The 25,974-nt window shown below is 43.3% G+C and overlaps 2 protein-coding genes across 2 annotated transcripts in view; both read left to right on the forward strand.

Moving 5' to 3' along the window:
• LOC148105926 (protein NLRC3-like) overlaps positions 1-18,028 on the forward strand; it is a 37,198-nt gene extending 19,170 nt beyond the window's left edge. The window contains exons 9-12 of the mRNA XM_087838932.1: positions 6,843-7,016; positions 12,353-12,399; positions 12,548-13,072; positions 17,997-18,028. Coding sequence (XP_087695058.1) covers positions 6,843-7,016; positions 12,353-12,399; positions 12,548-13,072; positions 17,997-18,028 — 778 coding nt within the window. The remainder of the gene's footprint in view (positions 1-6,842; positions 7,017-12,352; positions 12,400-12,547; positions 13,073-17,996) is intronic.
• A 442-nt stretch (positions 18,029-18,470) lies between these two features.
• Positions 18,471-25,974, forward strand: part of LOC148105928 (focadhesin-like) — a 44,574-nt gene continuing 37,070 nt past the window's right edge. The window contains exons 1-10 of the mRNA XM_087838419.1: positions 18,471-18,544; positions 19,472-19,546; positions 19,974-20,128; positions 21,051-21,143; positions 23,061-23,162; positions 23,284-23,509; positions 23,692-23,898; positions 24,781-24,868; positions 25,035-25,228; positions 25,685-25,945. Of these exons, the coding sequence (XP_087694545.1) occupies positions 18,488-18,544; positions 19,472-19,546; positions 19,974-20,128; positions 21,051-21,143; positions 23,061-23,162; positions 23,284-23,509; positions 23,692-23,898; positions 24,781-24,868; positions 25,035-25,228; positions 25,685-25,945 (1,458 nt within the window). The 5' untranslated portion in view covers positions 18,471-18,487. The remainder of the gene's footprint in view (positions 18,545-19,471; positions 19,547-19,973; positions 20,129-21,050; positions 21,144-23,060; positions 23,163-23,283; positions 23,510-23,691; positions 23,899-24,780; positions 24,869-25,034; positions 25,229-25,684; positions 25,946-25,974) is intronic.

Consider the following 25,974-nt stretch of genomic DNA (forward strand, 5'->3'; position numbering starts at 1 on the left):
AATCCAAACAACAATAAATCCCCAGTGCATTCCCGACTCTGACATGTCCTCTTGCCAGTGTTAGTGTTCTTTGTCTCCGCTCCTCAGTGTCTGAGCACCCCGTGCTCGCTGCCCTCTCGTCTCCACACTCCTCCTGGGGAATAACAAAGAGGCAGCCTTCAGCAACACCACAATGCGGCAGACTAACCTTAACTAACTCGCCAAGAGACTAACGTGAAGTTACACAATTATCCAGCATCGGAGAGAGCTCCACCACACTCCTAAGTAGCTCCTCCGACGAGGCTTGATCAGCTGCAGGTGTGAGTAATTCTCCTCCGCAGGTGTGGCCAGGCTCCTGGCTGACACACCCACACACACACTCCTAGATAAACAAAAATGGAAACAGGAGCAAGCAGCACCAAAAACACACATGGTCCCATGACAATTTCTCAATACTAAGTAGGTCTACACACCAGGGTTTGGACATGTGTGGACCCAAACTGTAGTTAAACTTTACCCTTTATTGTGTGTCACCAAATAGACGAAACCCCCTGCTGACTATCACCTCTCGAGTTATTTATTTATGTTAGTTTCAACTGTTCCAGCAAAACGTAAGCACGTGTTACTGATAAAAGGTCCAATAGAAGCAAAGTCTAAAATGTGAAAACAAACATGAGGGACAAACAGGGGCCTTTTTCAAGGCACAGGTTCAACAAACTGAGTCTAGCCATAAACTAGAGCAGCTGTGAGTTTTCGGTTCATGACAGGCTGACCTGAGTTACTTCAATCAAGTCTGACCATGGTTACTTTGAGTTAAGACTATGCTTCTGAAACAAGCATTAAATTAAAACTAACATTAAAAAGATGTTTAAGGAGGAAAGAGAGCCTTTTCACCACAGCATGTTTATGCTGCTTGTAGATAGTGAAGACTGCTGTTCAGCCTGCTCCAGAAATGATTAAACTGCCTTGAAAAATATTACTAAACTGTATTCTAAAATAAAGTCTGATTAAGATCTGATCTTTGTTGGGGGGGGGGGGGGGGATCAATAATGTCCAGAAGTCTGTATGATGTGTTTCATAGTTTCTAACAAGCCTCTTAAACTTAAGTTACTGCATTGCTGAAACACCAACATCTGCTTATTGAACAAAACAAAAACAACCAAAAGACCACACATCTGATTTTATTTTTATTTTAATAGGCTTCCAAAAATTATACCAGATAAGTGGCCTCGGAATATAATTGAATAAACATTTTTAAAAACGATAACCTAATCCTGTCTTGACAGGCTGAGCTCTTCAGTATCCACCAACAGCATCGTCATGCTGAGTCAGATGTTTCTGCTCCTGGTGGAAATACTCTTCCTCTTTCCATATTGTACCAAATGTTTTTAAATGTTAGTTTCAATTTAAAATTAAAGATTAAAAAAGTGTAACACAAATCATCCAGTCAAGAGAAGGAGGGTTTTGTCACATGTTAAATACCATAACACTGACGTGGCTTTCCTGCAGGAGACCCACATCAGGGCCTCTGATAATGTCCGTCTTTTCTCCCGTTGGAGGGGCCAGTGTTTTCACTCACTTTTCCAGGCTAGGGCACGTGGGGTCTCTATATTAGTCAGGCAGAACATTCCTTTTGAGGCCCACAATGTCATAGCAGACAAATATGGTAGATATATCATAGTCAGTGGGAAACTGTATAACTGTCTTGTTGCCCTAGTAAATGTGTATGCTCCTAATACAGATGATGAGAATTTCTTTAAACAACTATTCTCCTCTTTACCCGACTTAAATGTCTACTCTCTTTTTCTGGGGGGTGATTTTAACTGCTGGTTAGACCCAGCCCTGGATCGCTCATCCACTAAGAGTAATGTTTTAAGCAAATCTGCATCTGTCATTCATGCCTTTCTATCAGAATATGGAATGTGTGATGTTTGGCGTACCCTAAATCCTCATAAAAGAGATTACTCCTATTTTTCACATGTGCACCATACATATTCAAGAATTGATTACTTTATCATTGACACTAATTGTCTGCAGCAGGTCCACTCCTGTGCCTACCATAGCATAGTTATTTCAGATCACGCCCCTCTTACTCTGTCTCTGTCTCTTCCATATTCTCCTGTTAAAGCTGCGCAATGGCGTTTCAATTCGACCCTCCTGTCGGATGAAAATTTTGTAAAGTTTATCCAGGATGAGATACGCTTTTACTTTGCCACCAACTCTTCCCCAGAGACTTCCAGCCTTGTCGTATGGGATGCCTTTAAGGCGTATATCAGAGGCCAGATTATTGCTTATTCGGCAAGAATTAAAAAACAGTCCATCCATGAAAGGAATAAGTTAATGCAACAAATTAAGGAGACTGACGAACAGTATGCTCTCAAACAGAGTCATGAAATATTTAAAAAGCGTGTAGAACTTAAAACAAGACTTGACCTACTCACAACGTACTCGACTGAACGTTTACTCTTACATGACAAATCCAAATTTTATATGCATGTTGACAAACCTGATAAATTACTGGCGAGCCTTCTAAAAGGTTCTAGGGCAAGGCAAAGTATTCTTAAAATTCGACAACAAGACGGCAACATAGTCACAGATCACGAAAAAATCAATGAAGTGTTCAGGGATTTTTATTCACAGCTTTACACCTCGGAGTCCCAAACTGACTGTAATGCAATTAATGAGTTCTTAGCTAAACTTGACATTCCTGAAATTCCAACAGAACTTAAAACAAGGCTGGATGAACCCATCTCCCAGTTAGAAGTTTCCTTGGCTATAGCTTCAATGCACTCTGGTAAGTGTCCAGGCCCGGATGGCTTTCCGTCAGAATTTTTCAAACACTTCTCTTCATTACTGTCCACGCAGCTTAGTGCAACCCTCACGGACTGCAAGGAACAAGGATCTCTTCCTCGATCATTCTATGAAGCCTGTATTACACTTATTACAAAGAAAGGAAAAGATCCGTTGGAATGTGCCTCCTATAGACCCATTTCTCTACTGAACACAGACGCTAAAATATTGGCCAAGATACTTGCCCGTAGACTAGAAATAGTTCTTCCAAAAATTATTTCGAAAGACCAGACAGGCTTCATTAAAGGTCGTCATTCATATTTTAACATAAGGAGGCTATTTAACATAGTCTACTCCAGCTCTACAGACTCTGATGAATGTGTAGTCTCGCTTGACGCTGAAAAGGCCTTTGATCGAGTTGAGTTTGACTATCTTTTTGCAGTCCTTGATAGATTTGGCTTTGGAGCGAAATTTACTTCATGAATTAAATTACTCTATTCTCAACCATCTGCTACAATACGAACTAACCTCCAACTGTCAACACCTTTCAAACTTCACAGAGGCACACGCCAGGGATGTCCTCTCAGCCCCCTGCTTTTTGATCTGGCCATAGAACCCCTTGCCATTGCGTTCCGCAGTCGCAAAGAGGTACACGGCATTTGGAGAAACAATACAGAACATAAGGTCTCGCTCTATGCAGATGATCTCCTGCTCTTTATTTCTAAGCCCTTAGCCTCACTACCATCTGCATTGAATCTGCTTAGTCAATTTGGTCAGATTTCAGGGTATAAACTGAACCTTAATAAAAGTGAGCTCTTCCCACTAAGTAGCAAAGCAAGTATGTTAGACTTCACCTGCTTGCCCTTCAGAGTTGAAAGGGAAAAAATTACATATTTGGAAATCACAGTGACAAAAAAACATAAAAACCTTTTCACAGAAAATGTGAGTGCATTACTGAACCAAGTGAAGCGGTCCCTTACCCACTGGACACCACTCTCTATGTCTCTGGTAGGACGTATCAATTCAATTAAAATGACCATTCTACCCAAATTTTTATACCTTTTCCAGGCCATACCCATTTTCATTCCCAACACTTTTTTCAATAAGCTGGACTCTGTCATCTCATCTTATCTATGGCAGGGTAAACGCCCAAGGCTTAATAAGATGCATCTTCAAAAATCTAAAATTGAGGGTGGGTTTGCACTTCCCAACTTTCGTTTTTATTATTGGGCTGCTAACATACGATGTTTGGTGTTTTGGTATTTTTACCATAATCGGAGTGGTTGTCCTGACTGGGTCACTATGGAATTGCATAGTGACAACCGTATATCCTTACCAGCTGCACTTTGTTCTCCACTCTCATCCTCTTCATTCAACTTCATTCCCAACCCTGCAGTGGTGCACTCATTAAAAATATGGGGCCAGTTTAGGAAATATTTTAAACTTTGTGACTTCTCCCTTCTCAGCCCCATTGCATCTAACCATCTCTTTAAACCTTCTACCCAGAATGGTGGGTTTGCGGAGTGGCACAGAAGTGGAATAACTTACTTTAAGGACCTATTCATAGCCAACAAACTAGCATCATTTGAACAACTTGCTAATAAATATATTCCTCCACCATCACACTTTTTCAGATACTTGCAAGTCAGGCACTTTATTTGTTCCCAGACTTCAGGCTCAAGCCCTCCACCAGAGCCTACACTACTAGAAACTATCCTACAACTCAATCCAACCAATAGAGTGCTGATTTCCTTGCTTTACAATAAAATGTTAAATTTGACACATACCTCTTCATCCAAGCTCAAGACACTGTGGGAAGAAGACTTAAACATTACAATCTCTGACGAAACATGGGCCTCTATACTCAAACATGTCAACACAACATCATTATGTGCCCGCCACTGTTTAATCCAGTTCAAAGTGGTGCATAGAGCCCATTTCTCAAAATCTAGATTATCCCGTACCTACCCTGAAATCACTCCATATTGTGACAGATGCAAAACTGCTGAAGCCTCACTGATCCACATGTACTGGTCTTGTCCCAGTCTCGTTCAGTTCTGGACAGATGTTTTTCATACCCTGTCCAGGATTCTCAATGTGACGCTGGCCCCCGGCTCCCTTCTTGCTCTGTTTGGCATCAGTGGGAATGAGGTGCTTTTACCGGCCTTTAAAAAACAGGCATTATCATTCTGTTCCCTGTTGGCCAGGAGGGCAATCCTATTGAGGTGGCGGGACGCTGCCCCCCCACTCACAAACAGTGGTTATATGACCTCATGGACTGTCTAAAACTGGAAAAGATAAGACACTCACTTCAGAACTCCACTGGGAAATTTCAAAACATGTGGGGACCCTTCCTTGATGCTTTTCAAAATCTATAAGAATTTTTCAGCAAACTCTCTTAAGTCTGGTGTGGAATTACAGTGTGCAGGTGCAGGCAGTGACCTGGGTGGGAATGAATGGGATTGTTTTGCAGGGATTATGTTACTTTGGGATATTATACATTTGTTTATATTTTTCTCTCTTGTTTCTCTTTTTTTCCCCCCTTTTTTTTCTCCTTTTATTTCACAGCCGAAGATACATTTCTGAACTCATTTTACAGCTTAAATGTACTACTTAACCTTAATGTACAGATCATCTGTAATCCTTCTCTTTTCTTTCTGTTTATATGTATAATATATATGTTGATGTTTATGTGTATAAAAGGAAACCTCTTAATAAAAAAGACATTGTTTAAAAAAAAAAAGTGTAACACATATAAACATCAGATAATTAAGACAAGCGAATGGTTCAGTTCCACATGTGCTCCGCTGAGACATTAAACTTCAGTAAAATTATGCAGTTATGAAACAACTTTAATCTAAAACAAACTGATTGAGTAAGTGACTTACTGACTGTAAGTGAGTAAGCTGTGCTGGTGACTGGATATCAGATTTCCAGTCATTAGAGCAGATAAGTGGCAGAACTATATTACTGAGGTACAAGTTTACTTATTTAATTGATGTCTGTCAATAAATCTATTTAATTTAAATGCAAAAAGCCCAAATCCTTATTAAAGTAACAGGTAAACCCAGATCGGTCACTTTGAGGTTAAACACAAGCTCCAGCAACTGTGCGCTGAGGAAACTTAACAAACCTAAAGTCCTTTAATTTTCTCAAAAATCGACAGTGCGCCTTATAATCTGGTGCACCTTATGGTCCAAATAATATGGTACATTTGTAAATTATGTGCACAATATTGGAACAAAATTATTTTATATTGACAAACAGCGGCCCACATTAAACTGTGACTGTCACCAGGTAATGTGGGCGTGTTTCCTGAATAAGCAGCAGGTGTTAAACAGATGACAGGTGAACAGGATGCATGCAGGTAAACTCGAGGGCCCTTCGAGCTGATCGGTGGTGTCGTGAGGAGAGTTTCAGCTCATTATTCATGTTACAGAAACACAGAGGTATGAGACCAGGCAGAAGACTTTCTGATTATTTGTTTTTAGTTAAAATAATTCCATTGTTGTCCAGTGATGGTGTGGTAAAGCTCTGTGAATGTGTCCAATTTTTCTGGCCAGTTGCTTCGCCCAAAGGCAGATCACACAAAGCCTCGTTTAACTGCTTATTATGAAGAACTGACATCTGCTGGTCATTTAATGTTCAGCAGCACTGCTGTGAGAATACCTGTAGGATACATACCAGTGGATATGTAAGCACATGCACAGCTGCAGGGCTAGAAGGGCCCAAATGAATTAAATAAATAGATTCATAAATAATTAATTAAATGTGTCAATAAGTGATTAATTAAATATATTTAAAAATCAATAAATTTGTAATTAATTTATTGGAAATTACATGGCATTAAATCAATGATGTATGTATTTAATTTATTAAGTATTTTGAACTTAATTCATTAATGACATTTAATACATTATTTAATGATGACTCATTGATTGATTATTGATGATTAATTAACCCTCCACATGATTTAACCTCTATAGAGATGATATTTTATATAGATCATGTTTTTTCAAAGGTTCAGTCCAGAAAGTTTAGCATTATTATTTTTCTCATTATTGTCTCTTCAGATTGAGTGTCTGTAATCTCTCAGAGGGAAGCTGTGAAACTCTGTCTTCACTACTCAGCTCCCAGCCCTCTAGTTTGAGACAGCTTGACCTGAGTAACAATGACCTGAAGGACTCTGGAGTGAAAGTTTTGTCTTCTGGACTGAAAAGTCCATATTGTGAACTGGAAACACTCAGGTCAGCGTTCTTGAAATGTTCAGTAGATGAGGTTTAGAGGTTTACAATATAAAGTTTAGATTGACTAATGGCCATTTTTAACTCCTGTTTCATTTTTGGCTGCAATTTCCTGTTTGCATTTAGCTATTTTTCTCTTCTCTAAGAGTATTTGTCATGTCTGCAGGCTGTCAGGCTGCCTGATCACAGAGGAAGGTTGCAAGTCTCTGGTCTCAGCTTTTAGCTCCAGTTCTTCCCATCTGAAAGAGCTGGACCTGAGCTACAATAACCCAGGAGAGGCAGGAGTGAAGATGCTTGAGCAGCTAAGAGTGGACACTCTGAGGTATGTAGATGGCCGTTACAGCCACAAACAGTGTCTGATAGATGAGGAAACTGGCTCTGTGTGATTACTTAATGCTGGAAACCAGTGTTATTTGAATAATCACACATTTCTGGTCTAACTTAAACAGTAGATGTCTGTATGGGGTCTCAAAGGACAAAATCTCTGTCAGGAACAACGGTGCAGCCTGTTCAAACTGATCTCTGGAAAGAAACTGACATTTTCACTCTCTTTATTTATTTTAAGTTTTATCTGTGTGCAGAGACCATGTCCAGGACATGTTTAGCCTGGCCCAGCATAAACTAGAATTAGGGGGAAGTTGTTTCCCCAGCTTAGAAAAACATATTAGTAAAAGTAAATGGATTACTAGGTCACTCAACTTAACTGACCGCCTACTAAAATGGGCTATTTTGCACTGCTAGTTTACTGCTTCTGAGCATTTACTACTGAAACTTGTTTGTGCTAAAATATCAAATTGATCTACTGGACTTTGTGATAATAGTTAGTAGAAAAAAACAGAAAAATAGAATGCAGTCAAAGTGAATTAACTTTGGTCGATCAACCTTGAAATTCAAAGTCAAATTATAATATAATGAGTGCTGTCAACATTAATGTGTTAAGCTGCATTAACGCTTCAACGCCGTGTAACCCCTCATCGGGCTGATCTGCGTTAACTTGTTAATAAGGATTTGCCGCGTTAACGCCGCAATTACGGGTTAATGTTGACAGCACTAAATATAATATAAATCAATCATTCAAATCAGTCATTCATTGCTAACAGAAAGCAAAGATTAAGAAACAAAGGGATGGATCTGGTGGAGGAAACCAGGTCACTGGTTGGGTGTTGGGCCCAGACCAGTGGGTGTTTTTGACTGTAAAGCCAATCTAGCAAGGACAACCACTGGTCCTGTTACCCTGCAGCCTGCACTGCAGGATATGTGCTGTGCCACTGAGACCATGTCCACACTAGCCCAGATGGATTTGAAAACGGTGTTTTCGTCTGAAAATGCTCCGCGTCCACACTATTGTTTTCAGTCGTTTTCACAAGGCTGTGTGTCCACATTGAAACGGCCGAAAAACGCTTATGTTGCAGTCCTGCGCATGCATGAAACGCAAGAAGATCCGGCCTGCCTCATTTCTGTCCGACGTCTATTCACTTTCCGGCTCGTTGAAACGTCGCAGCAAAATGAGGAAAAGCACAGAGTTTTTAAATGGACTAACAATGAGGTGGAGTTGTCGCTGCGAGTAACACAAAAGTACAAAGTTGCAAAAGCGAGTGAGAGTTACAGAATTTAAAGAAAAGTTATCTGGAGCATGTACAGACTGATATTAACCTTTAATAGGGCTGTCAAAAATGAGAGCAAACAAAACAACTGTTGTATAATGCCCTCCGCTATCTTTGTTTAATTGGTCACATGACTGCATCACATGACTAAAAAGGTGTCATCGTTTTCAAGTCTGCATTTTTGCTGTCCACACTGCGAAGGGAAAGCACCGTTTTCAAATGTATGCATTTTCGAGAGCGTGTTCAAAACACAGCGTTTTCCTTGAGCGAAAACGCCTCCCTGGGAAAGTCTATGCCAGAGTGCTGGAGAGGAGAGTCCGACCGTTAGTCGAACCTTGGTTACAGGAGGAACAATGCGGTTTTCATCCTGGACTTGGAACACTGGACCAGCTCTTTATCCTCTCATGGATACTCGAGGGCGCATGGGAGTTTGCCCAACCAGTCTACATGTGTTTTATGGACTTGGAGAAAGCATTCGACCGTGTCCCTTGGGGAGTCCTGTGAGGGGTGCTCCGGGAGTATGGGGTGACTGGCCCATTGCTATGAGCCATTCAGTCCTTATACGACCATTGCAAGAGCTTGGTCCGCATAGCCGGCAATAAGTCGGACTCGTTCCAGGTGGGTGATGGATCCGCCAGGGTTGCCCTTTGTCACCGATTATGTTTATAATTTTTATGGACAGAATTTCTAGGCGTAGCCAAGTGGTACAGGGCTTTCACTTAGGTCAGGCGTCGGCTCCGGAGCCCCATGCGGCTCTTTAGTCCTTATAGTGCGGCTCGGGGAAAATAAATTAGAAGTATTTAGCTGAAGTGTATTTTATTTATGTTAGTTCTTTTTAACTTGTAGTTCTAAATTGGAAGATTATTGTGATTTTGAAGTATAAAAATAAAATTTTATTCTATTATTTCTTCATCGCTCAAAATATCCGTCACACTCGCGGAAGCCGGTGTACCCGCCGAAACACCGTGCATTTATCGAGACTTTCAATCCCAGGCAGGCCAGTTATAGATCTTCGGATCCACATTATGTCAGCAGCTGTTCTCCACCATGAACTATGTTAAAAACAAACACCACTCACGCCTCACAGATGACAGCTTACAGTCCTGCGTAAAGATGAAAATGACTTCGTACAGTCTCGATTTGCAGACGCTGTGACCAGAAGTCCCATTGTAAACATATTACGGCAGACCCGACGATATTTGCATGAACACGCTTTTCAGCATCTCTTTATTGACCACTTTTCACACACGGTTGCTGTACGCACACAGCCGGCTGTAGCTTTGCAGCTCACAGCCCGACACACATCAACACAACAGCAAAGATAGCACAGACGTTAAGGCGTCGAGACGTGATTGCGGGTGCCGCTCAGGTGCGTCCGCCTCCCCTGCAGCGGCGCTGCAGACCACGCCCCGCCACACACATTAACCAGGTAAAATACATATTTAGGCAGAATTTTGCAAATATCTATTTTTCATCTTTTAGCAGCATTGTGCTTTTTTTCAATTACTTTTTAAAAGTCAGGTCAAGGCTCCAAAAGCCCAAAGGCGATATAAGGGTGGCTGCTCACAACAGTTTTTGTTTGCTGGATCATTTTAGTTCAGCTGGGTGTCTTTCCTTTTCTTATATTTCTTTAAGAGTTCAAAATGTGTTACTTACATAAATAAATTGTAATTTTCTCTGTAGCACTTCATGGATTTAAGCAACACACCTTAGTTATTCACACAAAGCATAAAGGTAAAAAACAATATATGCAGTGTTATCTTAATTTTAGATGTCAAAAAGCATTTGCGACTCCCAATGTTTTCTTTTGCATGGAAACCGGGTCCAAATGGCTGCTGACCCCTGACTTAGGTGGTCTCAGGATCTCATTTCTGCTTTTTGTGGATGATGTGGTTCTGTTGGCTTCATCGGGTGAAGGCTTCCAGCTCACCTTGGAACGATTCGCAGCCGAGTGTGAAGCGGTGGGAATGAGAATCAGCACCTCCAAATCTCAGGCCATGGTCCTCACCCGGAAAAGGGTGGAGTGCCCACTCCGGGTCAGGGTCGGCTTCCTGCCCCAACTGGAGGAGTTTAAGTATCTCGGGGTCTTGTTCATGAGCAATGGGAGAAGGGAGCAGGAAATCAACAGACGGATTGGTGCAGCGGCTGCAGCGATGAGGACGCTGCACCGGTCTGTCGTGGTGAAGAGAGAGCTGAGTGTAAAAGCAAAGCTCTCAATTTACCGGTCGATCTACGCCCCGACCCTCAGCTATGGCCACGAGCTGTGGGTAGTGACCGAAAGAACGAGATCGTGAATACAAGTGGTGGAAATGGGCTTCCTCTCAAAGGTGGCTGGCCTCTCCCTTAGAGATAGGGTGAGAAGTTTGGCCAGCTGAGGTGGTTCGGGCATCTGACAAGGATGCCTCCTGGGCGCCTCCTGGGTGAGGTGTTCCGGGCATGTCCCACCGGGAGGAGGCCCCGGGGCAGACCCAGGACGCGCTGGAGAGATTATATCTCTCGGCTGGCCTGGGAATGCCTTGGTGTTCCCCCGGACAAGCTGGAGTAGGTGGCTGGGGAGAGGGAGGTCTGGGCCTCTCTGCTTGGGCTGCTGCCCCCGCGACCCAGCCCCGGATAAGCAGAAGAAAATGGATGGATGGATGGAAAACACAGTCTCAGTGTGGACGGGAGGCCAAAACGGAGAGAAAACGAGGCGTTTTCAAACTAAAACGTATTAGTGTGGACGTAGCCGGAGAGCTCCAGAAAGAGCCTTCATGGTGGCCCTGCAGCCAACCAGCACTTCAGTCAAATGCTGTCAAAAGTGGTCCCAGAGACACTGTTAGCTGTAACCATCAATGACCAAGAATTGTGTCATTTAATTCAGGGTTTCCCTGTTTTATTGTTTGATATCATTTCTGAATAAATAAATCAAGATGACGAGCCTTTAAATGCATTTATGTTAGTATAAATATAAAAAAATAAAAGATAATTTTCCTGTTCGGAGAATAAGAAATAAATATATTCATCACATGCATCAAATCACAACCTCGTCCTGCAAGAGTGCAGCATTGTGATTGGTTGATGCTGTTTCCATCATTTATGTTTGTTTACCTTCAACAAATTTGCTCTACAGAGCATTTATTAATTAGAAGGATTATTAATAAACATCTTTCTCTCCTGCTTTTGGTGGAGTGAAACAATAACTCCTGTCTCCAGAGGTCCACAGGTCCACTGGCACCTGGTCCTAACTTCACCCATGTCTGCACCCTCAGACATCCCACTGTGGAGGCATCCTCGCCTGGACCAGTGGCTGCCCTTGTGAGACAGACTTTATGGTGACAAACAGCCCTAATCTGAGAATGAAGGCTCCTTTACATAGAAAGCAGTATGTGGTGTGATGACCGCTGCATTAGCTCAAAATATGTGATGCACTGGCTGCTGCACTCTACCTGTACTGGATCAGTTTTTGTAGCCAGTCCCAGTCTTTACATTTAATATGCAGCCACTCCCTGACAGCATGAATGTCACAGTGTGTTGAACCTTGACTGTGGCACATGTCAATGCTCCCTGGACATCGTGCTTAATAAAGGAGATTAAATGTGATGTGATTGTGAGTTTTGATCTTTTGAAGTTGAAACATTTATGTGTCAAAATGTTGGACTGTTCCTTTATCAGTGTGTAACAGTGTGTGTATGAGAGCCATGTAATGTCCATGTGTGCATGCTGACTGTGCTGCTCTGACCCCCCTCCTCCTTTCAGGGTGGAGCCTGCTGGAGTCCGATGGTTGAGACCAGGTCTGAGGAAGTGTAAGTGTGTTTTTAATGGGCTTCATGAAAACAAAGCAGCACACATTCAACCATCTTCATCATGTCAGGAGTCATCATCAAAGTGTCAATCAATGAACAGATGATGGATCAATAACTGCAGCTGGATTGTGTTTGTTCTCTCCATCAGATTCCTGTCAACTCACAATCGACACAAACACAGTGAACACAGACCTCCAACTGTTTGACAACAACAGGAAGGTGACATGTGTGAGGAAGGTTCAGTCATATCCTGATCATCCAGACAGATTTGATTTTTATCCTCAGCTGCTGTGTAGAGATGGTCTGACTGGTCGCTGTTACTGGGAGGTCGAGTGGACGAGCAGGGCTTTGATATCAGTGAGTTACAGAGGAATCAAAAGGAAAGGAGACAGTGATGAGTGTGTTTTTGGTAGAAATGATCAGTCCTGGAGTCTTTTCTGCTCTGATGAATATTTCTCTGTGTGGCACAATTACAGAGAAACACGCATCTCCTCCTCCTCCTCCTCCTCCTCCTCCTCTTCCTCCTCTGTCTCTAACAGAGCAGCAGTGTATGTGGACTGTCCTGCTGGCACTCTGTCCTTCTACAGAGTCTCCTCTGAAACTCTGATTCACCTCCACATCTTCAACACCACATTCACTGAACCTCTTTATCCTGGATTTGGGATCTGGTCTCGAAAAGACAAATTTTATTCTTTCAAAAGACTGTTCGTTCACTATGGGTCAGTGACTCTGTGTAGTTAGTCTTACCTGTTAGAGAAACAGTTCAGTCTGTACATGTCTGTGTCTTTCACTCTGAAACACATGATGAGATTCATGGATTCAGTCAGTTGATGTTTTAAACTAAATGATTCACAAATTATTATTCAACACAAGTTTGGTGAGCAGCAGGGCTCATCCTGATTTTTGTTTTTGTGCATTATAATGAGGAAATAACTTTGTCATGTCTGTGGTGGCCTTTGGAGAATTAAACCATCCTTTAGAAACTAGATATAAATGTCATATTTTCCAACATTGATATTTTTCTGTGTTTCAGACGACAAGGAAAAGATAAAGAACAGTCTGTAAATCATAAGTTATCAATTCAAATGATTATTAAAGGCACAAGAGAAGCTTCCTGTTATTTGTACCACTCACCTGGTCATGTGATCCAGCTGTGCAGCCAATCATAACTGACATCACTTTCTACTTTGATGTTTCCATGGTGAATGGACTGATTCTTGTTTAACACGTTCATACTCTGATGGATGCATCGGAGAGGGTTAGTGTCTTGCTCAAGGATACTTTGTGTGCCAGCTGGAGCAGTCAGGGATTGAACCACCAACCTTCTGATCACTAGATGCCTTGCTCTATCTCCTGAGCTACAGCCATCATCAAAGCTCTTTCTTAAATCCTCTCTGAGAGGAGCTCAAACACGAGGAAGAGACGAAAGTGAGGGAAGAGAGTGGACTCATTAGTAAAATGAAAAACAGCCAGACAAGTGAGGTAACAGAAATACTATATATGGCAGCGGTCACCATGGCAACATCAATGTCGGTTGCTACGTGTTGTATTGATCCTGATCTGTGAGCCTCATATCAGGATATGCTGTTGTTTGCTTGATCATTCCTCAGCTCGTCTGTGTGAAGCTGAGTGTAAAGAGGCTCCTGCTGTTAGAGAAACACTCTGATGATATATGATGTATGATATGTCTCTTCTATTTTTCTGTTATATTTTGATTTTGATTGTGATTGGTTTTATTTGTTTCTTCAGTGGCTGTAGTGTTTTAATGTTTAGATTGTCTTTTGTTCCATTTTGTAATTGTGTATAAAGTTTGATTTGAATGAAAGTTACACTCAAATGCTTTCAGTGTTGCTGTGTTGAGTGTTTGCTTGTTTAATGTTTTTTATGGAAGACACAAAGATATGTGACTAAAGAAATCTGTACTAGAGTGACTTAAAAAAATAAATAAATAGTAGAAAACAAAACAGATGTTGAATTCTTTAGAGATTTTTCTAAAAATCTTTTTCTTTCTAAACAGAATCCAGAATATTGATCTTTGACATGGAAGCTGTTTCTACAGGATCCTGATGGACACTCAAAGGTTTAGAAAATGTTCTCATTAGTTGTTTGCAGCAGAAAATCAACCGATGTGAACCAAAACAACAGAAATGCACAAGTGTGTGAGACTACAAATGATAGAATCAGCACTGCTGATTTCATTACTCTGAACTTTTAAAGGCAGGTTTTGTGTCTGAGAGCAGGACACTTGCTGTGTTCAGTGACTGTAAGTTCAGGCTACCCTTGATTTAGTTGCTAGATGTTTTTAAACTGTGTTTATTTTATAAGGCTCATTAAAAGCCATCTGAACTAGAGATGGACCGATCCGACGTTGCGTATCGGTATCGATCTGATACTGACCTAAATTACTGGATCGTATATAAGTAATAAATAAAAAAAGATGTAATCCGATCTACTAAATATCACAAAAGCACCTCAGAAAACTTGCGACATGGCGTAACCCAACACATGACCTTAGCTCATAGGAGCAGTATGTGTCACGTGATAGAGCGGCTGTGGCGTGCGAGACCTGTCGGCGGTCTGGTGGAGCATTTGGAGCCTCGCGACGTGCTTCCAGACCGGCCGACGTGGTTTCTTACGGACTCATCTCAGACCCAAGACTTTGAAGGCTCGCCGGCTGTAAATCGTCTGTAATGAGACGCTTTACATGTCTGAGCTGAAGTTTGTTATCAGTGTTTAAAAAGGCTGCATCTGTGATGGTTGGCATTAGATCAGTGCCTATGGAAGTGGCACCTTGCACATTTGGAAAGGAACCAAGACTGAATTATATACACAGTTTTTAGAGCAGCATGTGCTCCCATGGAGATGATGTCTTTTACATGTTTAAGGAGGATGTTGCTAAGCTACGGAAGAGGATTAGGGCCACTGGGAAAAAAAAAAAAAGAATTCTGACTTTTTTCTCAGAATTCTGACTTTTTTCTCAGAATTCTGACTTTAATCTCAGAATTCTGACTTTATTCTCAGAATTCTGAGAATGTTAGCTAACACAAACTAATGTAGTGCATGTAACTGTGTGTATACGTTAGTGGTACAGTGTCGGGAGAAATGAGCAAACTGTTAACTGTTCATAATGTCAGAATGACATCATCGTTCTCCTGCACTGTGTAATGTATGTCAGCTCAAGAAGAAAATCATATCTTATACTTTGAGCTGCCCAGTGCACTTAACACCTACGTGTGGAAATGGTAGGCTACACTACAGTTCACTACCGGTAAAAAATAAACTTAATACAGTATTTGATTTTTTTTTATAGAACAATAAAATAAAAAGTGCTGGCTGAGGAGCGCTGCCGCGTTGAACTTTGACCTCGGAGTGACGTGACGTTTGTTCGCGCAACCAATAGAAGTGCAGAAAGTCGCAAATCAGGCATATTGTTCGCATAAACACAAAAATAAATAACGAAATAATCCCGATATTGTGCCAAAGACTGATTTACAATGTTGTGTTCTATGTGTAATACCTTTGCTTAAATGACTAAATGGACTGTGTGTTTATGACTCTGCATTATAGTCCTGCATACAGAAGTAACATTCATATGTACAGATATATGTACACAAGAAACAATGCAGTGTTCCTGCCATGAACATCACGACGGAAGCCCTGCAGGGTAGATCTGTGCAGCGGCTCTGACGGAAACGCCACAGATAGTAGCTCATTGTCCTTCTTCCGGTTTCTCCTCTTAGTGTCTCCATAGCAACTCATCTGCCTCCTCTCACCTGGTCCCGAGGATCCAGGTCTGTCACCTGGTCTCAGGTTCACCCTGAGCTGGCCCTCCTCGTCCATTCCAGTCACTCTCAAAGACAAACTGAACATTTTCCACTACGACACATCCAGCTGGGTTTTAGTTTTAATTTGAAGTCATTGTCACCATCTCCAAAACAGACACCAGAGCAGGTCTAACTCCTGTTGCATCCTTCACTCAGTGACCCTTAACAGCTGTATTCACCCACTCATCATGTAACACCACAGTTCCTCTCCTGGTTTCTCTGACGTGTCCAGTTTCTTGTGGGACACTTCATAAACATGCTGCTCTGTCTTGGGTGGTCGGCTTTGCCATTTCCAGATTGAGCATTGTTATATATCTGGGGGATTATTCTTGATTAATTATTTGAGCTGTCACGTACTATGTGGCTGTATCAGTGTGAGTGCAGCTCATCATGGTGTGTCGCACTAATTTAACAACAGTAGATGTATTTAGCCTGATGTCCTCTTTAGAGACCAACAGAGCAAACGCTGCTGATTTTATTTTTGTTTTTTATAGTTTGAAAGTGACACTTGGGACACAATGAGTGTGCGTCCCAATGTATTGTGCTCCTTCAGACACAGATCCACACAGCATGTGTATATAAACCATGGAAGAAGCAGGAGCTTTCATTGTGACACACTGCTTAGCTTCACAGTGTGTGTGACACAGGTGGGTCACTTGGATTGGCAGAGGTGAGGCCTGGTAAAAAGCTACAGCTGTAAACTGTAACAGTGCTCATATAGGGGGCTGCTGGGGTTGTCTCACTTTTGGATGCAGCCTCCAGAGGCCGTTAGGGGAATTGCAGTTTTTGGCACTTCTGCACAGGTTTCAGTTTTCAGCCCTGGAGGTGCCGCCTGATATGAGGTGACACTTTTGTCTTTGTCCTCTCACCGTCTGTGAGAGATGAGTATCCACCATGTGAGTCCCTCCCTCTCCACCAGTCGGTCAGACGTCTGCTCGTCCTCCAGTCTGGTTCGGCTAAAAGGGAGATTTTCCTTCCCGCTGTGGCCAAGGCCTTGCTCATTGGGGTTGACCGGTTGGTGGGATTTTCTCTGTACTTCGTGGTCTGTGCCTTCAAGTGACTGTTGTTGTGATTGGTTGATCACAGAGACCTAAAAGACCTGGTGACCTCTAATTTCCTGCTTCTAAATCCAGACAGAGGCTGTTGTGCTCGGCCCTAAAACTCTTAGAAACAGCATCATCGTGGCTCCAGTGAAGCTGTGAGGAGTCTTTGAGCAGAATATATCATTCAGTGTGCACAAACAACCATGTAGGTCTGTGAACTAAGCTGAGAGTGACTCTAGCTGCACGATTGTGAGTCAGTGTTATCAGACAAGTGCCATGAAAAGCCTCAAAGCCTCCAGTTAACCTGAAACGCTGCAGCACGAGTACCAACAGGAAGTAGAAAGAGAGCATGTTTGTCACATATTAGCTCCTCTTCACTGACTCCCTGTTAAATCCAAGATTTAAAATCCTCCTTCTGACAGACGAGGTCTCGAATAATCAGCCTCTGTCGTCTCTTAAAAAGCTTGTAGTACAAAGTTATACTGATAGAGCACTCCCTCCTCAGACTGCAGCCTTATTTGTTGTTGCTAGGTAGAATAGGAGGCAGTGCCTTCAGCAGTGCCTTCAGCTGTCTCTCAGTGGCCCAGCTCCTGTGGACCAGCTCCCAGCTTGGATTCATGAGACTCCCCATTTAGTGTTTGTGTTTTTTCTCTAAAGCTTATTGTTAGAACTGGATCAGGTGTCTCTGAGCGTATCCCAGTAACACTGCAGTAGGAGGGCTGCTGGGAGACTTCATCATCTATCACCATGTGTTCTCTTTGAAAGCTACGTATTTGTTATATAAGATAACGTAATCAGGCACTGTTAGCATCTCTGTTTGAACACTTATTAATAGATACACATGACAACACACTGCCACAGCACTAAAATAGTTTAGCAAAATGCATTTAGAAACAACAATGTACACGTCATGTAAGTTCATATAAAGTTTCATCCAGAAACTTTACATGAACTTAAAGTGTTGTTTAGTTAGTGGGTGGATGGCTGAAGGGTAATCTTGGTTTCCTTTGTTTGGGACAAACATTTGGGAATGTTTGTTTGAGAGGAAGAATAAACAGCTTGGATCAGTCAGGGGTTCGATGTCACATCCCTGAGCTAAAGTCTGATTTCCCTGATATGTGATCATCTGTAGTTTAACAGGAGAGCTGTCTTTACTTTGATCAAACCTCCTCCTCTTGTTCTAATGGAGATTCTGGATGTTCACAGGTATGATCCAGTGACATGATGGAGAGTTTAAAGACGCGGCTCGAGTTCCCCAGCCCCGTCATACAAGCCCAGGTAAGAGGCGGACTCTGCTCTGTGACTCCTCCCATCCAAATGATACCAATGATCCTTCCCTTGTCTGATTCCACAGGTACGAGTGATTTGTTAATGATAGAGGTAAACTAAGTAGCAGCTCACACAGGCAGAAAATCTCTACCATTAACAGGAATTCAGCAATACTCATAAAAAAGTCTCCTGATAAGACAGAGTAAAGAGTAACGTAACTATTTGATAGAGTAACATGACTGTAAGGTGCACTGATACATGTCTGCAGCTGTTGGAGGATTTTAAAGAGACATGAGGTGAGTTTACAGTGTAACAAGATCCAAGACACAGAGTTACTTTGTATGTTTGTTGGCAACCACGAGGGTTTCTGAGTCACTCACACTCGTGTGTTTAATATGTTTATGTAGAGGAGAGGCAGGTTTTACTGAACACACACAGACTCAGGTCCCTGTAGGCACATTCATTCATTCATTCATTCATTCATCCACTCATTCATTCATTCATTCATTCATTCATTCATTCATTCACTTATTCATTCATTCATTCATTCATCCATTCATTCATCCATTCATTCATTCATCCATTCACTCATTCATTCACTCACTCATTCATTCACTCATTCATCCATTCATTCATTCATTCATCCATTCACTCATTCATTCACTCACTCACTCATTCATTCATTCATTCATTCATTCATTCATTTACTCATCCATCCATCCATCCATCCACTCATTCACTCACTCACTCATTCACTCATTCACTCATTCACTCACTCACCCATCCATCCATCCATCCATCCATCCATTCACTCATTCGTTCATTCATTCACTAATTCATTCATTCATTCATTCATTCACTCTGTAGTGTTGGTTTCTCTTCCTCTCTTTGTTATTGTGAATAATGGTACAGAAGTGTGATTTTCTTGTGTTGTAGACGGTGAGAAGTCTTGTTGCAGCTGTCTTAAAGGAAAAAGGGTCAGATGGGCAAATCACCTGGTCCTGTGCTCAGGTGAGTTCCTGTAAGAGTCACTTATGATCATTTCTTTAGTTACATGAAGTATAAAAGAGCAGGAACATCTGCTTCATGTGGTCCTGTGTTTTATCCTCAGTGACTTTGACACATCTGCTGTGAGGCTGACACCTCTGATCTCACAGTGTCAGCTTTGTTTTTATACACAGATATAAAATATGGATATGCACTGATAAACAATCATAGTTATAATATTTCTGACTGTCTGAGTCCAAATTGAATCAAACCTTGTTGGGATTGAATCAGTGCTGAGCCCGAGTGGCTGAACTGAGTGGGACAGATTGCATTCTCACGTGCACCTCTGTCTTTGTCCGTTTTCATTCAGGGCTTCAGTGCATGTGTGGAAATGGCACAGATCGTTTTGTTAAACTTCTGAAACACTGACTGCATCACTGTTGTTGTTCAGGGCCCAGCACTGGAAGCTTTGTGGCAGCAGTGCTGCAGTGACTGTGCTGTGGTGTGTTCAGCGTGCTGTGACACCTTGGTGTTATTGGTGGACCAGGGCCATGCAGACCTGGACTACATCCTCAATGGTGTCCTCAACCTCCTGCCTTCTGCAAGGTATGCAACGCGCAGTTATTAGACGCCACGATCCTGCCTCAGAAAGCTCAGCTCAGCTGTTTGTCAATGAGTCTGATAGAGGCTCTGTAACCTGCATCCATGCAGCATTACAGCCGCTGCACAAAGGCACAACATGAAAGATAGACCTCAGCAGGACGAGGTTGTGTATCAGCAGGACAAAGAAGGCTCTCTTTAGCATGAGAATGCTAACACTGTGAACTGAGAAGAGGTATGAAGAAGGCCGTGTATGTCCACTGTTACTGGCCATCGTCACCTACAAATTCAGTCTTTAAATCCCTTTAAAGGCCCACTCACACCTCGCCTCAGGTGACCTCAAAGGTCACATGATGGGTCGCGGTGAGGTCTCATAGTGGTTCAACCCTTAACCCTTGGTGTTGACAATGACCTACGCTTTTGTTTATACTCATGTGACGACGCACATGACAAATAGCTTGATGACCATCTCCAAGGAGGGAAATGCCCTGTAGGGTTTAAATATGTGGGTCTCTCCACCTTGTATAAGAAGTGAAACATCTTTAAAACTTAATCAAGTCCAGTCGCCTTCTTTTCCAGCTACCAGTGTGTAACATGGAGTCAATGCTTCCAGTGCAGGAACCCGACTGACAGTCTACAAACTGAGTTAGACACATGGAGGTCACAGCTTAGTCTGTGCTGAGGATAAATCCACGATGTCATTGCTCTCCATCAGGGCTCATGTGAAGTAAAGAAAATAGCTTTGAAAGTTCAAACTGGAAACATGAAAATGTTAAAGGTCACTGTTCCACAGTTCAGAGCTGGATGCTCTCTAATCTGGACGCTAACCTAGTTGTGCAGCATAATGTAACTATTTGAAAACATTTGAAGCAATGAAAATGCTCACACTGTTAGTTTTTTCAGTTATTCTGACTCTGATGTCCAACAGACACACTCAAGGGTTGATAAAAGTCATTCGGCGATTGTTGGAGATGCAGGCTGACCAGAGCGATGGACACTTCACCTGTCCGTATTCTATCAGGTAAGTATCTCATGTCTAATATCTAGAGATGTTCAAACATATTGTCTTGTGTAATCTATCAAGCTACATATAGCTTGTAGCTTACTGCTAGTCCAAAGAAGCAGCATTGGTCCACCACCCACCTGAAGTGCCGTAGGGGTCCGGTGCTCTGTCTGGTGGCAGTCAAAGGCCCTGGTGCTTCAGTCCCAGCTATAAACTGGCTCTTGGAGCATGAGAATCCCAAACTGGTGCATAACGTTGATGTTGTGGTGGCAATCTCTGAACCAGAAGATAGACATTGGAGGTTCAGGAGCAGCAGGTTGAAGCGTCCTGTTAGGCTTGGCTATCGTCTGGCAGATATCGACAGGATGAGTGTAACTCTTGCAGTAGCTGAAGCAAAAACTCAGCTGTACGAGGAGCTTGGTGAGGCAATGGAGCAAGACTTTTTGAGCTTGGTCCGTTTTGCCATCACTGTCGGATCTATTCCTGGTGGGTGTTGTTATCGATGCTGTTTTGAGTAATTCTGCAGCTGCGTGGGAAACATTGGGAATGAGAATCAGCACCTCCAAGTCTGAGGCTGTGGTTCAAAGCTGAAAACAGTGGAGCACCCACTCCAGGTCAAGGACGAGCTGGCGCCCAAGTTGGAGGCTTTTAAGTATCTGTGGGTGTTGTTCATGAGTGAGGACAGAGTGACAGACGGTGCTGTGGCTGCAGTGATGGGGTCGCTGTAAGAACGAACAGGGTTTTAACATTAAAAGTGATGTTTGGTCACAATATAGTGAGCTCTCCTCTTTTTAGTGTATAAAATCTGTCCTGTGGATGATTGCAGACTTCACTTCAAAGACAAAGACACTCGTGAACATCCGTATAAAAATCAGCGGTGCAACAGAAAGATCTCCTCTGTCCAAATTGTCTGCCAGTGCTCTGAAACACCAACAGACTTTGAGTCACAATAAACAGAAGAAACTCCTGATTGTTTGCTTCCTTTGTGCTGGAACGTGGGGAGTGCTCTGATAGGCTGACGAGTTGGCGTGTATTGAAAGTAAACTGAGGGTCTGAAAATGGCGTGCTGAAGGGTGACACATGTGGTCAAACAGGTTACATCATGTGAAGACTGGAAACACGGAGGAGTAGACGTCTGGCCCACAGTGCAGGCTGTCACAGGCACAGACGTGAGCTTCCTTCCTGCACTTGGAAAATGATTGAACAGGCACACAGCACTTCATTCAAAGGCTGATCTATAATGTATCAGTGGATGCATTAGTGTGTGTGCAACTGCTAACGTTTTGTCTCTCACACTCGACTCTGGTTAGAGGTACGTGTGAGTACACCATATTTTAAGCATGTTTTCATCCTCATAGGTGGCAGCTACGTGACATTTTGCCTTTAGATTGTCACTGTGGGAGTGGGTGTGTAAATCCAGTTTGTGTGGAAACAGTATGGATGTTGGAGGACTATTTATATGACTGCATTCTGCAAAAGTGACGATGTGTAGCCAACAGTAAAGGATCGATGCTTTAAAATAACACTGTCAATAGTTTTTAGTGTTGACAGTTTGCACTTGTTCTTTGGAGAACTTGGAATTCAGTTTTATTCATACAGCAACAAATCACAACAACAGTCGCCTCAAGGTGCTTTATATTGTACAGTATATCCTATAATAACACAGAGAAAAACCCAACAATCATATGACCCCCTATGAGCAGCACTTTGGTGACAGTGGGAAGGAAAAACTCCCTTTTAACAGGAAGAAACCTCTGGCAGGCTCAGGGAGGGGCGGGGCCATCTGCTGTGATTGGTTGGGGTGAGAGAAGGAAGACAACAGGTCTTGTGTGGATTGATGCCTTCTTAGTTTGTCTTCGTTGTAATAGACTGACTCAGTGGTTTGTTGGGACCATAACTTGAATCAGAGCTGGGACACTGACCCGTCCATTGCAGGAGCAGCCCTCACCCGTACGTCACAGCCCTGGAGAACAGAGTGGACTGCTGGCCGGCTCTGCTGTTCGAGATCGATGACTTTATCCAGAAAGCTGTTGACAGGTGAGTCTTACTGGTTCCTATCGTAGCTGTTATGTTGTACACTACTTTGAAGACAACTGGACATTATGAGATGATCTATTCTCAGAGATTCTTATGACTCCAGTGTGTGTGTACGTTACAGAGATAAAGAGGCTTATATCACCATGCTGGCCCCCTTCCTTCGGTACCTATACTGCCAACCTCACAGGCAACCCGAGCACGCGCTCCTTCGACAGAGTCTTCTTAGGGTGATGCTGCCCATTCAGGGAGGATCCAGGTCCGCCCCCCAGAACAAGGAGCAGGAAACGCTGTCCCCAGTGTCTGACAGGCTGCTGCTCTGTCTTTGTCAGCTGGTTCCACACATGCAGGTAACAAACTGAAGTTATGTTAGGTAACTGTACAAAGACACGTCAACATGTTTCCACTCTGTATGTTACACCACCGTTCATTTAAATGTGTCTCTCTTATTTGCATACGCTCAGATTGACAGGAAGTAGCTAATACAGAGAGCAGGATGGAGCTATGTCAGCCTCTCCTCTCTGTCCTGCAGGTGGACAGCGTGGAGGCAGTCCTGGAGCTGTGTGCGTTTGTGGGCGCTCTGCTCCAAGATCTAACTGGGACCTCTGGAGACCAGTGGAAACCAGAGAAAGCGGCGCTGGCTCTGCAGCTGCTGTGTGCGTGTCGGCGATGCCTCGAGTTCAACGGAGACTGCAGACCAATAATCGGCTTAATGCAGCAGCTTGTTCCAGCCTGTCAGGTGATCGCTGTTTGTAGACAATCAGACACCAGCAAAGATAAAGAAGCCGCGCTGCTGTGCTGCTTAACGTGACGTAACGTCATGGCTGTCATCAGGTTTGTTTACACTCACTTGTGTGATGAAGTCAGGCTGTGCACCCTCAGGCTACAGTCACATTAAAGAAAGCAGTGTTGGAGACGCTGTGTGACCAGAATTAGTGTGAAAAATTAGTTTAGACTAAATCTCACTGAAACCATCAGAACTATGAACACGTGTGGAAGGAAGTAACTCAGCACATGTTTTAGATTCGTCACCCTTTGCTTTGATCGCTGCTCTGATCCTCTGGATGAGCTCCATGATGGGTCACCTGAAGTGGTTTGTTCCCAGTGATGCTGAGCACTTGTTGGTCTCTGCGCTGCATCTCATCCCAACAGCTGATTAAAGCTGACTGAAACTTCATCACAGAAACAGCTGTAGTGACGGTTACACAGATCTTCTTACGTAGGGATTAAATGAACTGCTCTGCAGTGGTGATTGGTTCATGTAAATACAGAGTCTTCTTCACACACTGTCTCCATGCTGGGACCGATTCTGTTTACACGTTTCACCTTATTAACATCATTCACATCCTGCAGTTGGAGCCTCTCTGAGAGGAAGCCTGACCATCGATCCTGTCCACGCCTACAAAACCAAACATGCTGACTTATTTATTAGCTGTCAGTCTGCTGGTGATGTCAGTGAATGGAACAAGATGCCTTCTGGCCTATAGAGGTTTACACATGTGGGTCAAATGTCCCCCATTGTGAACCTTGTCAGTGCTGTAATGTGTAACCTCTCGGGCCTCTGTGACCTGGAGCCTGTGGCCTGTATTGACCTGTTGGCATCGCTGTTTGTTTTCTGCAGGAGTTGCTGTTGGATGAGCTGATGATGGGCGTGGCCTTGCTCTTGTTGGAAGCCCCTTCAGATCAGCTGACCAGCCTTCTCAGACTTGGTAAAGTGACTATTTTGGACAAAGCTCTGCTGGCTTTAGCTTCCTTTAAGAGACTTTGAAGCAGTGAAAGAATTAGTGGGAACAAAACTAGGTTGTGTGTGCAGGTCATGGTTGGAACCTCACAGAGCTTTGTGTCCTACATGAGATATTCTTTCTCTCAACACAGCACTGAGTTTGGTCCCTGAACAAGCGGAGGCGTCGCCCTGGTTGAGTCCGGTCCTGATTCTCCCCGTGTTGCAGCTCCTGTCCTGCTTGGGTCTCACTGAGCCGCTGTCTGACCAGAACACACACAGCACCAACCACAGGCTGGCTCACAGCCTGCTGCGCAGAGTTAGCAGGCCCGCAGATAAACCCCAGCAGGTAACCCAGCAGGTAGCCTAGCAGGTAGCCTAGCAGGTAGCCCAGCAGGTAACCCAGCAGGTAGCCTAGCAGTTAGCCCAGCAGGTAACCCAGCAGGTAGCCTAGCAGGTAGCCCCAGGCCTGTTTCTCACATTCAGTTTTTGGAGTCTTTCTTTGAGGTGTAGCCACGTAATTCAAACACTGTTACAATAGTGCAGGTAGCTGTTAGGTGGTGAGTGGACAGAGCATTAGAGCATAGACGACATCCATCCAAAAATACTGTTTCCCTCTCAGTGTCATAGCAACAGGGCTGTCTTTACTGCCTCTTCTTCAGGGTCAGCATCCAGTCTCTGGAGTGTTGTTCCTCTGGGATGCTTTGCTTGATCCTTAAATTACACTTCATTAACATTCATGGTGCATCTGTAGCTTTGCTCTTTGTTCTTTCTCATTTGTTTCTCATGAATCTGTCTCCCTCAGCCGGCCCCATCACTGCCTCTGTCTCTGAGTTCCTGGTATAGTGAGCTCAGCGTGTCTTTGTCGGTACTGCGCAAAGTGGCCAACAATCCAGCAGCGGCGACCGATTGGCTGTTGGCGGTCAGCTCCGCCCTGTCGTCCAGCCAGCGCCTGTCCTCCTCTCTTGTCCTGATTGTGACTTATCTCATCATCATGGGTCAGGAAAACATCTGCCAGCTGGCTTTGAAAGCAAGCCAGGCTGTCGCTGCTGCCGACCCCTGCCAGGTAGATAACCCACACAACTGGTTCTCTTA

The sequence above is a fragment of the Neolamprologus brichardi genome, chromosome 3 (assembly GCF_056152115.1).
Source record: "Neolamprologus brichardi isolate AB-2024 chromosome 3, ASM5615211v1, whole genome shotgun sequence".
Taxonomy (NCBI): domain Eukaryota; kingdom Metazoa; phylum Chordata; class Actinopteri; order Cichliformes; family Cichlidae; genus Neolamprologus; species Neolamprologus brichardi.